General features: G+C 40.5%; 1 protein-coding gene across 11 annotated transcripts in view; it reads left to right on the top strand.

Moving 5' to 3' along the window:
• AMBRA1 (autophagy and beclin 1 regulator 1) overlaps positions 1 to 14,530 on the top strand; it is a 178,149-nt gene that overhangs the window by 124,618 nt on the left and 39,001 nt on the right. For all 11 annotated transcript variants that reach the window (XM_032356354.1, XM_032356353.1, XM_032356352.1 and 8 more), the window contains one exon: positions 10,855 to 10,965. In XM_032356354.1, the coding sequence (XP_032212245.1) occupies positions 10,855 to 10,965 (111 nt within the window). The remainder of the gene's footprint in view (positions 1 to 10,854; positions 10,966 to 14,530) is intronic.

Here is a 14,530-nt window from a genome sequence, read left to right as displayed (position 1 = left end):
TATTTTTTTTTTAAAGATTTTATTTATTTATTTGTCAGAGAGAGAGCGAGCTAGAGCGAGCACAGGCAGACAGAGTGGAAGGCAGAGCCAGAGGGAGAAGCAGGCTCCCTGCGGAGCAAGGAGCCCGATGTGGGACTCGATCCCAGGATGCTGAGATCATGACCTGAGCCGAAGGCAGCTGCTTAACCAACTGAGCCACCCAGGCGTCCCCAGAATAGTATTTTTTAATAATAGCCTTATTGAGGGGGACACCTGGGTGGCTCAGTCGGTTAGGCTTCTGCAGCTCTGGTCCTGATCCCCGGGTCCTGGGATTTAGTTCCCCATTGGGCTCCTTGCTCAGTGGGGAGCCTGCTTTTCCCTCTGCCTGCTGCACTTTCTTTCTCTCTGACAAGTAAAAAGTTTTTAAAATCTTAAAAAAAAAAAAAGCCTTATTGAGATATAACTCACATACCATTCGTTCACCTATTTAAAGTTCAGTGGTTTTTAATATATTCACAGAGTTCTGCAGCCATTGCCACTATCTGAAGATTGCGGAACATTTTTATCACATTCCCATACGCATTAGCAGTCACTTCTCCCTTCTCCTTCCCTTTCCCTGCCTCCTCCAGCCCTAGGCAACCACTAATCTACTTTTTGTCTCTATAGCTTTGCCTATTCTAGACATTTCATGTAAATGGAATCATAAAATATATGGTCTTTTGTGACTGGCTTTCTAAAAAGAATTTTGAAAAGTTGATAAATTGTTCGGTTGGACCTGTCCTGGAGTTTGTGGTTGCTGTTCTGTTGACCAATTAGCAAGCTGGTTCTTGACTTCATATCACAACTAAGCAGAAGGATAGTAATTGTGTTTCCAGGCTGGTGAGTCTTTGGTCCCTAGCCCCATTCTTATTCTGTCTTCCCAGTAGCAGCACAGTCAGAAATTGCCATTCTGGGGGCGCCTGGGTGGCTCAGTGGGTTAAAGCCTCTGCCTTCGGATCAGGTCATGATCCCAGGGTCCTGGGATCGAGCCCCGCATCGGGCTGTCTACTCCGCGGAGAGCCTGCTTCCTCCTCTCTCTCTCTGCCTGCCTCTCTGCCTATTTGTGATCTCTGTCTGTCAAATAAATAAATAAAATCTTTAAAAAAAAAAAAAAAAAAGAAATGGCCATTCTGAATTAGGCAGCCTCAAATGGAACAATTTTATAGGACTGAAATATAATTTAATCGTTTCTTTCTTTGTAACTTGCCCTTTTTTACCCTCCCAAATTAGCTTCTCTGATACATTTGCTAATGATTCCCATTGTTCCATATTTTCACTGTACTGTTGAATCATACTCTTCACTTTCCTGCTCCTAGAACAGATCTTGGAGAGAGGCTAAAAGCTGTTTTTGAAAAAAGGTTTCTAATTCTCCTTTCCAAGCAACAGATCAGGGGAGTCAGAGAAGCAGAGGCAGAGAGAGGCATGTAGGCTATCGGGTTTGGCAGAGCTCACCTACCATGTGACTGTCATGATTATTAAGATTTTATCCCTAGACACATTCTCCAGACTTCCAGCCTACAAGCTGAAGACCTGACTGAGAGAATGAGACTTGGCAGCTTGGTTTTGCTGTTCTCTGATGGTTGGCCAGGATCACTGGATATAAGTTTCTTTTTCCCCATGTTTTATCTCTTGTGAGACTCATCCTTATTTTCTCTTTTGCTCTGAGGCTCCAGGGGAAAAGCTCTGTGGTCATATGATAGAGAGTGAACTGCTGTGACTGCCAGTATCCTCATAGACACCTACTCTTTCCACTGTCTCCTAGAACATGAGTGAAAGTCTAGGGGCTCTTTATGTCTTTCTCTCTGTTTTTGTTTTTTAATTAATAGCCTTTTTTTAAAAAATATTTTAAAAGAGCTATCTTAGGTCTACAAAAAACTGAGCGGAAAGTACAGGAGTTCCCGTATATCTCCTCCTACACACATACCCGTAAGCACTCCCCATCATCATCCTTCTCCAAAATGGTACATTTGTTTTTGTTTTTGTTTTAAAGATTTTATTTATTTATTTGACAGAGAGAGACACAGTGAGAGAAGGAACACAAGTAGGGGGAGTGGGAAAGGGAGAAGCAGGCTTCCCACTGAGCAAGGAACCCAATGGGGGCTTGATCCCAGGACCCTGGGATCATGACCTGAGCGGAAGGCAGCTGCTTAACGACTGAGCCACCCAGACGCCCCTAAGGTGGTACATTTGTTATGTACAGTCCACGAACCAACACTGACACACCGTTATCACTCCAACATTAAGTTTCACACTTAATATTGTTAAGTTCTGTGGGTTTTGGCAAATGTATGATGACATGTATCCACCATCATAGTATCCTACAGAGTAATAGTTTCACCATCTGCAAATATCTCTTTTGGTGCTACAACTGTACCTCCCTCTCTCCCCACCAAACCGCTGGCAACCACTGATCTTTTTCCTTTGTACATAGTTTTTGACTTTCCAGAGTGATATAGTTAGATTCACACCATATATAGATTTTTTTTTTTTAAAGATTTTATTTATTTGACAGAGAGAGATCACAAGTAGGCAGAGAGGCAGGCAGAGAGAGAGGAAGGGAAGCAGGCCCCCTGCCGAGCAGAGAGCCCAATGTGGGACTCGATCCCAGGACCCCGAGATCATGACCCGAGCTGAAGGCAGCGGCTTAACCCATTGAGCCACCCAGGCGCCCAGATTTTTGCTTTTTTTACTTAAATTTCCTCCATGTCTTTTTGTGGCTTGATAGCTTGTTTCTTTTTAGAGCTGAATAATACTCCACTGTATGGTTGTACCACAGTTTATTTATCTATTCTCCTATCAGAGGACATCTTGGTGGCTTCTAAGTTTTGGCAGTTATGAATAAAGCTGCTATAAACATCTGTGTGTAGGTTTTTTATGTGACATATGCTTTCAGCTGACTTGAGTAAATACCAAGAACATGATTGCTGGATCATACCACTAAGGGTATGTTTAGTTTTACAAAGAAATTGCCAAACTGTCTTCCGAAGTCCCTGTACCTTTGTATTCCCACCGGCGAGAAATGAACGTTCCTGTTGTTTTGCATCCTGTTCACCGTTCAGTGTGATCAATATCTTGCATTTTAGCTGTTCAGTAAGTGTGTAGTAGTTTCTCATTGTTACTTTATTTTGCAGTTCCCTAATGAGAAATGATGTTGAACATTTTTTCATATGCTTATTTACTATCTGTGTATCTTCTTTGGTAAGGAGTCTGTTCTTATTTTTTGCCAGTGTTCAAATCACATTTTGTTATTGTTGAGTTTTAAGTGTTCTTTGTATATTTTAGATACCAGTCCTTTATTAGATATATATTTTTTAAAGATTTTATTTATTTATTTGACAGAGAGAGACACACACACAGCAAGAGAGGGAACACAGCAGGGGGAATGGGAGAGCGAGAAGCAGGCTTCCCGCGGAGCAGGGAGCCTGATGTGGGGCTGGATCCAGGACCCTCATGATCTGAGCTGAAAGCAGATGCTTAATGACTGAGCCACCCAGGTGCCCCTAGATAAATGTTTTGTAAAGGTTTTTCTACTGGTCTGTGGCTCAGCTTTTCATTCTCTTTTCATAGTGTCTTTCACCAAGTGAAAGCTTTTAATTTTAATGAAGTTAACTTTGTCCATTTTTTCTTTCATAGATTGTGCTTTTGCTAGAAAAGTCTTTTTTTCTGTTTCTGGTTTTTTGTTTTTTTTTTTTTAAGATTTTATTGATTTATTTGACAGAGTCATAGAGGGAGAAGCAGGCTGTCCGCTGAGCAGGGAGCCCGACAAGGTGCTTGATCCCAGAACTCGGGGATCAATGACCTGAGCCAAAGGCAGCCGCTTAAACGACTGAGCCACCCAGGTGACCAAGAAAAGTCTTTACCAAACCCAAGATCACCTAGATTTTCTCTTATATTATCTCCTAAGAATGTTACAGTTTTGTGTTTTACATCCAGGTCTGTGATCCAATTTGAGCTCATTGTTGTGAAAAGTACAAGGTTTGTATCTAGATTCATATTTTTGCATGTGGACGTGCATTTGTTTCAGCACCATTTGTTGAAAAGACTGTATTTCTCTATAGAATTGCTGTTGCGCCTTTGTCAAAGATCAGTTGACTGTGTTTGTTTGGGTTTGTTTCTGGGCTTTTTGTTCACTCCATTGATCTGTTTGTCTGTTCTTTTACCAGTGCCACACCATCTTCATTACCGAAGCTTTGTAGTAAGTCTTGAAGTCGGGTAGTGTCAGTCCTCCAACTTTGTTCTTTCCTTGCATACTGTGTTGGCTGTTCTGGATCTTTTCCGTTTCTAGATAAATTTTAGAATTTGTCAGTATTCATAAAGTAATGTTCAGGGATTTTGATTTGGATTGCATTTAATCTAAAGATCCAGTTGGGAAGAATTGACATCTTAACAGTAAATATTGGAGATCTTTTGTGATTGCTTTCATTGGAGTTTTATAGTTTTCATTGTATAGCTCATATATGTATTTTATTAGATTTATACCTAAATATTTTTCTTTCTCTCTCTCTCTGTCTCTCTCTCTCTCTGGTATAATGTAAATGGCATTTTATTTTTAACTTTTAATTCCAGTTCCGGTTATTCATTTGTTCATTGCTGGTATATAGGAAAGCTATTAACTTCTTGTATCCTGCAGTCTTGATATAATTGCTTAATACTTCCAGGAGTAACTTTTACTGTTCTTTGGGATTTTCTGCATAGACAATCATGTCATCTGCGAACAAAGACGGTTTTATTTCTTCTCTCCAAGTTTTGTTTCTTTCTCTTACTTTTCTTTTCTTACTGCATTAGGTAGGATTTACAGTAAATAAGGAGTAGTGAAAGGAAACATCTTTGCTTGTTATCAGTCTTAGGGGAAAAACATATAGTTTCTAATCACTAAGTATGACGTTAACTGTAGGGTTTTTATAGATATTTTCTGTCCAGTTGAGATAGTTCTCCTCTCTTCCTAGTTTCCTGATAGTGTTTATCATCAGTAGATACTGGATTTTGTCACATGCTTTTTTTGCATCTATTGGTATGATTACATGATTTTTCTTCTTTGTCTCACTGAGGTACTGGATTATATTTATTGATTTTCAAATGTTGAGTCAGCCCTGCATACCTGGGCTAAATCTCACTTGGTCGTAGGATATCATTTTTAAAAGATATTACTGGGTTAGACTTGGTAATATTTTGTTGAGGATTTTTGCTTCTGAGACAATTAGTCTATAATTTTCCTTTCCTCACTGCCTTGGTCTTGGTCTTGCTATTGGGACAATACTGGCCTTAAGTTAGAAAGTAGTCCCACTTTTGTTTTCTGTAAGAAATTGTAGACATTTGATGTAATTTCTTCCTTAGATGTTTGATAGAATTTACTAGCAAACCCACTTGGGCCTAGTGCTTTATATTTGGGGAAGTTTGCTTTTGTTTTTGTTTTTTAAGTATTTATTTATTTTTGTGGGGAGGAGTCAGAGGGAGAGAGGGAGAGGAAAAGAGAGAATCTCAAGCAGACTGCCTACTGAGTACAGAGCCTGATGCAGGACTCCCATGTCAGGACCCTGAGATCATGACGTGGGCCGAAATCAAGAGTCAGATACTTCACCAACTGAGCCACCTAGGCATCCCTGTTCTGGGAGGTTGTTAATGGTCAATTCAACTTAATAGATATAGGCTTATTCAGGTTATCTGTTACTTCTTGTGTAAGTTTGGGAGACTATGTCTTTCAAGGAATTGGTCCATTTCTTCTAGGTTATCAGATTGTTTGTAGTAGTCTTTTATTATCCTTTTAGTGTCCACACATCAGTAGTGATGGCCCCTCTTTTGTTTCTTAGATTGATAACTTGTGTCTTTTCTCTTTTTTCTTCAGTTAGCTTAGCTAGAGGTTTATCAATTATATTGATCCTTCTAAAGAACTGGCTTTGGTTTTATTAATTTTTTTCTATTGATTTCCTGTTTTCAGTTTCATTGATTTCTTCTCTAATTTTTTATTTTTACTTCTTACATTGAATTTGATTTGCTTTTCTTTTTCTTATTTCCTAAAGTGGAAGCTTAAATTATTGATTTTAGATCTTTCTTCTTTTCTAATAGATATATTCAGTGCAGTATATTTCCTTCTAAACACTGCTTTTATTGCATCCAACAAATTTTATTAAGTTGTATTTTCCATCCTCATTTAGTTCAAAATATTTTAAATTTTTTCTTGAGATGTCTTCTTTGAGCCATGTGTTACTTAAAGTGTGTTCTCCAAGTATTTGGGGATTTTCCAGTTATTTTTTCTTGCTACTAATTTCTAGGCTAATTCCCTGTTGTCTGACAGTATACTTTGTATGATTTCTATTCTTTTAAATGTGTTATAGTGGTTTTTGTGGCCCAGAATGTGATGGGTCTTGCCTTTGGCAGTTTTTCAAGGAGAAAGTTACTAAAGAGTCCAGGGCCTTGACATTTGACCTCAATTCTAAAATTAAGTGCATCTGTCTCTTGGCTCTGGCACATAATTTGCACCAGTCGCTTATAAAAGGAACTTTCTCTATGACTTGTTGATTACAGAGCTATACCTGTAGAAGAAAAGTACATAGAGATTGAAATAAGTGATTAGAGGCACCTGGGTGGCTCAGTGGGTTGAGCCTCTGCCTTTGGCTCAGGTCATGATCTCGGGGACTGGGATTGAGCCCCGCATTGGGCTCTCTGCTCGGCAGGGAACCTACTTCCCCCTCTGTCTGCCTCTCTGCCTACTTGTGATCTTTCTCTGTTAAATTAAAAAAAAAAAAATCTTTGAAATAAATGATTAATTTTAACAGTAGTCATTTATTAGACACTTATTATTTGCCATCACTTTACGTTTACTGTTTTGGTAAGTTCTCCCAATCACCCTATGAATTGTAGGTATTACTGTTTTTTTAAAGGTTTTATTTGAGAGAGAGAGAGAGAGAGCAAGCAGAGGGAGAGGCAGAGGGAGAGAGAGACTCTCAAGCAGATTCCATACTGAGTACAGAGCCCAACATTTGGGTCAGTTTCACCACCCTGAGATCATGACCTGATCTGAAATAAAGAGTTGGACGCTCAACTGTCTGAGCCACCCAGATGCCCCTGTAGTTGTTATTATTATACCCTTTTTACAGATGAGAAAACTGAGGTTCAGAGATATAAACAAAGTCATACTATAGTAGGTACTAGGAGGAAGTATCAAAATCAGGTCCATCTGATCCTGAAGACTATTCTCAGACACCATACCAAAAACAAACTACAAGCCATAATACCCCAGTTCAAGCTAGCCTCTAATCCATGACAGAAATGGGAAACTAAATTTGCTAAGGGAATATTTGTATAATGGTATGCCTTTGATTAGTTTCTTTCCAAAATCAGCATCACTAAGAGTTTGCATGCTATTAGCAGTGGCTGTTAGCATTCTAGTAGTGGTACTTCCTAAGAGTGCCTATCTTAGAGTTACAATGTAGGCTATATTTATTTAGCTTGGAGTTTTCTAACTAGGGATGATTTTGGTCCCCAGGAACATTTGGCAGTGTTCGGAGATAATTTTGGTAGTCACAGTTGGGTGGGGGGGTGGGGTGCTGTTGGCATCTAGTGTGGCCAGAGGCCAGAGGCCAGGAATTTTGCTAAACGTCCTCCAAAAGCCCAAGACCAGCCCCACACTCTAAACAAAGAATTATCTGGCCCCAAATATCGGTAGTGGAGGTTGAGAAACCCTGAGTCTAGCTTGTTCCATCCCCTTATTACTGAGAAAACCTTGAGGTCTCAGAAATCTCTCAGCGGTCCCTTAGGATTTGGCTTTGAGGCTAAGTGCCTCCTATGTAAATACTAAGTAGCTTAGTCCATTAACTCATTCTGGCACATTTCCTATACCTTCAGCTTAGTGGCCAGAGGCCTACTAAATGGTTGGGGCTTTTTAATAGGGTGGTACTTTTTCTTCCTGATGTTTCTGAGAGACAGGCTCACCTGGCTTACAGCCCTTGCAGAAGAGAACCTGGTGACAGTACACTAATCTGTTGCTGGCATTTTTTGCTTCCTAATCTGTGTTTACACGACACTGAAAATTGACTCCCTGGTGCCAGGCACCATTTCTCCTCAGCGCTCTGGCACCATTGGCGGAGAACACCTCCCCAGTCCCTTTCACACAGTGCTACCCATCCATGTTTATGACATTGCACAGCTGTTCTCCAGAAGACATTTCTGGAGGCATGGATGGTACAGGAGCTTCTGGAGCTGGGCTTGGAGTTGTAATCATGTTCCCCGTTGCAGATCCACAGCACTCTTAAAGCAGCTGTTATTTTCCTTAACTGGTTTCCTGATGGTAGGTCCCACCCTCCCCTCCAGATTTTAAAATCTTAGAATACGGAGTTTGTTTCTTCAGTTTATTTCCTACTCTTTTAGCAGCTAACGTTTCATTCATCATCTACTGAGAAATCAACTTATCTTCTATTACTTTGTGTTTTATGCTTTTCTGTTAAAAGTTGGAGGACGTGATAAGGAACTATAGTGGTGTGAGAAGGACTGGTGGTCAGAGGGAGATGTCAACTCTCTAGATAAGCAAGCCAGGGGGACAATTCATAAGCTCAATGACATTGAGCCAGGACCAGAGTGAAACTGAGTAATTCTTTCCAGGGAAGTGGTCGACCTTAGAACTAAAAAATGATTTTCATTATCAAGAGGGCCTAAAAAATCAAAAGTACCCCCCGCCAAAAAATATTTAAAAAGTCCCCTGTTAAGAAAGTCCTAAATGGGGGCGCCTGGGTGGCTCAGTGGGTTAAGCTGCTGCCTTTGGCTCAGGTCATGATCTCAGGGTCTTGGGATTGAGCCCCGCGTCGGGCTCTCTGCTCAGCAGGGAGCCTGCTTCCTCCTCTCTCTCTCTGCCTGTCTCTCTGCCTACTTGTGATCTCTGTCAAATAAATAAAATAAAATCTTTAAAAAAAAAGAAAAAAGAAAAAAAAAAGAAAGTCCTAAATGTAGCTTACCCTCCTCATGACCCAGAAGAAATTCAGCAAAGTTCCCAAGTCAGGATTCAATTATTATAGAATATTCTATAAAAATTAAACTTATTAAGGACATATATTTATTTACCGCATTTGAGTGATATGCACAGGTCCTCAGTAGGAGTTTGAGGTCACTGGGCTGTCATACTCGGGCCTTCCCAAATGCTGTCATTCTCAGACCTTCAGGGAGATCATGACCATTTGGGTCTATGTCTTTGAATCTGTAAGATTTTAAAGAATAAATTGTGGTGGGCGTATTGGTTTATCTAAAACAGTATTCTTCAGCCTTCACTTAAGTATTACCCTCCTAAGGAGATTTAATAGACAGTGTTTACCTAATCACCCCCCCATGAAATTTTAATATTACAGATAGGCTGTGTATCTGTCATGTACTACAGTATATTTGAGGCGAGCTAGTGATTGCACTAAGATTTCCCCATGAACAGTTTTTGCCCTCATGGGGGCAATATTACCCATATTGAGAGTATATATGTAGCAGTATTATTACCATCTTGGAAATAAACTGTTTTTTCCTTTCTTTACAAACGGAAACTGGGACGAGGACACTACAATAATAAACTGATGGTGAAGAGAGTCTTCTCATGTAGTAGCTTGCCGCAACTAGAGAAAAGAGAGAAGAGTACTTTTCTGGCTTATATGGAGAACATTTTCTTCCTGAACAACCTCTTGACCATTTGAGGAGAGAATAGGGAAAGATCTGGAATGGCAGAGCAATAAAGGAAGCTCACTAAAAGGGGGATGGGGGACAGATGACGGGACCCTTTTGCGGTGATATGCCAAGGAGGAAGGTAGTGATACTGAAGAATCTAGGTATAAAATTGTCCATTGTTCCAAGGCCACTAAGTTCTAACAAGTTCAGTTTCTTAAAGTAGGAGGTGATTTGCAGCAGAGAATACCATTTAGGTTGTCTAGCATGCAACAGTGTTCTATTCTCCTAAGAGGGTTTGGCTCTGTCTGATCAAAAGGGTGGTTGTGTATGAAATGCACCTCGGAAGGAGGAGGAGGAAATGACATGTTCATGTAAATGAAATACAACTGCAAATTAAAGTGTCACCCTGTTAAAAAAAATCCATTTTTTATTTAATTGGTTACCAAGGAAAAAAATGTCATACAGAAGTGTATATCTCAGGGAAAGTTAAACTGTGAGATGTTTCAAGTGAATCCAGATTCAAGGAAGTTCTCATGGGGCGGGGAGGGGAGGGGTTTGTAAAATACTGCCTTAATAAAAATATTCAGATACTGAAAAGCCAGACTCATGAATTTCTGCTGTGTTACATACCAGGGGTCCAGAAGAAATTAACAAATATGAATTCGTTTGTTCTTCACCATCTCTAACGATCCAATCAGCTATATATTGGCTGCCTCTTCCCTGGAGGAAGCCTCCTTTTGAGATGTTTTATTAGGAAGAAGGTCATGTACAAAGGAGGAGATGCTTTCTCCCAAAGACCACTGCCTATTACAAAGACATCTGGGAATGAAATGCTTCTCTGTGTGGCTTTCCTGTGTTAATGTTGTGCTCCCATTTTTCACGCCCCCCCCCCAAAACACCGTGCATTTTTATGAAAACTCCTCTGTCTCTAGATTGAGAGTCTACCAGACAGGACATAATACGGTACCTGCCACATTTTTGGCACTGAGGAAATGTTAAATAATCATGGGAGGGGCTGATGAATGAAATTATGTTTCCAGTAGAATTGTTCTTGAGATATGTCTGGTTTCTCTTTGAGATGGGGACTTGGCAGATGGTTCTTCCTCTTCCCCCTCTCCTGCTGATCCCAGTACATACTGTTTTATGTTTGCAGGGGAAACGTGGATAAAGACTATACTGTGCTCTCTTCTTCTCCTCTACCAGGGGCAGTGATTGGTGATGGACAGTCTGCTGTGGCCAGTAACATTGCCAATACTACCTACCGGCTCCAGTGGTGGGACTTCACTAAGTTTGACCTTCCTGAAATCAGTAATGGTAAGCCAATGTAGAGCTGGTACTGGCAGAAGGGGTATTTCTTACTGGTGAGCCCAGACTCAGAAACCCATGGAGCTCTGGAGTTTCTGTCATCTTGCTGGGCAGCTGATTCCCCAGTTCCATTCCTGCAGCTCTCCATCAGTAATTCAGCAGACATGTTTTGAGCACCCACCCTGAGCAGCAGCCCGTGCTAGGAGCAATGCCAAGATGGACACAAAGACGAAGGTGTCTGTTTTCTGGGGAGTTCACCAACAGTAGCTCATCATACTAAGCCTCAGTGTTTAAGTGGAACGGAGAAGCAGAGAAAGAGAAGAGTATAGGAACTGAGAGCAAGCCCCTGTGTCCCTTGAGGAAAGACTGTGGTGATGTAGACTCATTTATTAATCCAGAGCTGAATGGAACAAAGTGAATGACATGGTTGGTATGTGATTTACAAATGTGTCTAATGTGTCTGTCTGATCGTCCGTTTCCCAGCTTCCAAGGACCTCTGCAATCCCATATCCCAGTTTTGCTCACTACAGCATTTCATTTCATTTCATTTCATTTTGTTTTGTTTTAGGTATTCTTTTTTTAAAGATTTTATTTATTTATTTGACAGACAAGAGATCACAAGCAGGCAGAGAGGCAGGCAGAGAGGAGGAAGGAGGCTCCCTGCTGAGCAGACAGCCCAATGCGGGGCTCGATCCCAGAACCCTGGGATCATGACCTGAGCAGAAGGCAGAGGCTTTAACCCACTGAGCCACCCAGGCGCCCCTTGCTTTAGGTTTTAAAGATTTTGTTTATTTATCTTAGAGAAAGAGAGAGAGACAGCACAAGCAAGAGGGGCAGAGGGAGAGAGATTCTCAGACTCCTCTCGCTAAGCATGGAGCCTGATGCAGGGCCCGATCCCAGGACCCTGAGATCACGACCTGAACTGAAACCAAGAGTTGGACACTTAACCACTTGTGCCACCCATCACAGCATTTTAGACAACTTATTTCACTTGGACTCGCACATTCCTAAGAAGTGGCAGCTCAGCCTCTGCTTGATTAAAATGATAGTCACACTATCTGATAAGATGGCCTGATCCATCACTGATAAGCTCCTGTTCTTGTTCCCAGGCTGTTATTTCTTCCCGGTGGTCCTGGTTTTACCTCTAAATCTCGACAGAATGTATCTAATGACACCTCTTCTGGTGGTCCTCCAGCTGTTTGAAGATAAATTGCCATGTCTCTTTGAATCTTTCCTCTCAGGCCAGACTTTTTTCCTGAGATTCCTTTTACTGAAATACAAGAAACCTTGGACTGGTTTCCAAGTCCTTGATGGTTCTGTTCACTTTCCCTTATGACTTTGGGGAGCCAGAACAGAGTAGAAAACTCCGGCTGCGAGCTGTCCAGTGCATACATAGCACAGTAGCAGTTTGGACAGTGTTAATTCAGCCTGAGATTTCAGCAGCTTTTCCTGAAGCCACTTTTCAGTGTGCAGTCACTTCAAATTCTTGGATAATTATTAAGAAATTGAGACTCTACCATTCTGTTTATGCAGTTTGAATCGTTTAAGAAACCAAAACAGGTTTATATTTGCTTCTATTAAATTTTATCTTCATAGTATCAGTTGCATTTCCTAGCTCCTCCCTCTCAATGTTTTTTTGAACTTTGGATTCAGTCCTTTTCTCTTAGTCTTTACATCACCTACTAATCTGACAGATACACTTTCTCTGTCTTCCTTTGGATTACTAGCAAAAATGGCCGGTCAGTGAGGACATTGTACTGGGCCTTGTGTGATACTGCCGTGGACTTCCTCTATGTTGACTTTGGTTCCTGAATTAGTACCCTGGGCATGGTGTTCAGAACTGTAGCCCACAGCTTTTTTTTAATCTTGTCTGCAAGGGACTGTAAGAATTTGTCAGATGCCTTAAATTAATCCAGATAGTCTCTGTCTGTGGCATTTCCCGATATGCCTGTCTTGGTATCCTTATCAGACCATGAAAATGAGGTTAATTTTTCATGTCCTGATCTTAGTGAAACCACAGTAGCAATCATTTCTTTCTTTCTAAGTGCTTATAAGCCACATGTTCAATATCTTTTCTTTAACTCTGCTGGGAATCAACTGCAGTCTACTTTTTCCTTTATTGAATACCAAGTTTGCTTGTTCATCTCCAGATTTCTGGCCCGGATCTTCTTTGCCACAATTTATTTCTAGTTATTCTGTTTGTATTGTTTACCTTTTTAAAATTATAATCTGAAATATATTCACTATTCAAAAAATTTAGACTGTAAAATAATAGACAGTGAGAAGTTTCCCAACTCTTCTCCCAGCTACAGCCCATTTCTCCCCAGAGGCAACTACAATTGGCAGTTTTGTGTGTATCTTTTCAAGGATATTATATATGTGTATATATAGGCAAATGCAAATGTCTTTTTTTTTTCATTTTCCATGTGATATACTCTTTCTGTACTTTGCTTTCTGTACTTTATAATATATCTTAGTGATCTTTACATACCAGTATATAGAGTTTACTCTTTCTTTTTAAATGACTGCTTAGTATTCCATTGTCCAAGTAGAATCTCTAGGTTCCATTTTTTAATCAGTCATTTTTCAACCATTCTTCCTCTGAGGAACTTTTTAAAAATAGTTTTCCGTCTTTCCTATACAAAACATGTTGCAGCTTGCCATTTCACACCTGGGCCAGGTTATCTACAGGGTAAATCCCTATAGGATAAAGCCCTAGAAATGGAATTGTGGTTACAAGGAGCACATACGTCTGTGATTTGGGTAGATGCTCCTAAGTCACCCTCGGAAGGGGTTATGCCAATTTATACTCTTGCCTGCAGTTTATGAGGATGCCTGTTCCCCCTAAACTCTGGCTTCCAGAATGTGTTACCGTATGTTTTGGATATTTGCAAATCTGATAGGTTAAAAAATAGTATGCAGGTATTTAAAGTTTGTATTTCTCATATTACAAAGCAGATCGTGTGCCTCTTCACACACTTAGCTCGTGTATTATGTTGCCCTTTCTTGGCCTATCCATGTGCTTTACCTATTTTTTATTGTGTTGCTGATCTTTTCCTTATCAGTTCAACAGGAACTCCTTCTAAATCAGAAAATCAACTTACAATGGGAGTTTCCTGGTTGTCATTTGTCTTTTGACTTTACTGAAGGTTATTTTTGTCATAGAACTTATTTTAAGTAGTCAGAATTAATCCAGCTTCCCATTTATGGTTCCCAGATTTTGTGTCATCATTAGGAAGATCAGTTAGTACTTCTATATTTTAGCTTTTTTCTTGCCCTTAAGTCTTCAATTCACTAGAAGTTTAACCTTGTCCCAAACAAGCAGAGTATGATCCAGCCTTTATCCCGTATGGCCGCTCATTTGTCCCAATCAGTTTACAGAGTAATTCGCTTGTTCCCAGTGATTTAGGATGTTTTCTTTTTTAAAAAATTAATTTATTTATTTGACACACAGAGATCACAAGGAGGCAGAGAGAGGCAGGCAGAGAGCTGGGGGAAGCAGGCTCCCCGCCAAGCAGAGAGCCCAACACGGGACTTGATCCCAGGACCCCAGGACCACGATCCGAGCCAAAGG

Source organism: Mustela erminea, chromosome 9 (assembly GCF_009829155.1).
Source record: "Mustela erminea isolate mMusErm1 chromosome 9, mMusErm1.Pri, whole genome shotgun sequence".
Classification (NCBI taxonomy): domain Eukaryota; kingdom Metazoa; phylum Chordata; class Mammalia; order Carnivora; family Mustelidae; genus Mustela; species Mustela erminea.
This window is presented reverse-complemented; position numbering and strand designations above follow the sequence as displayed.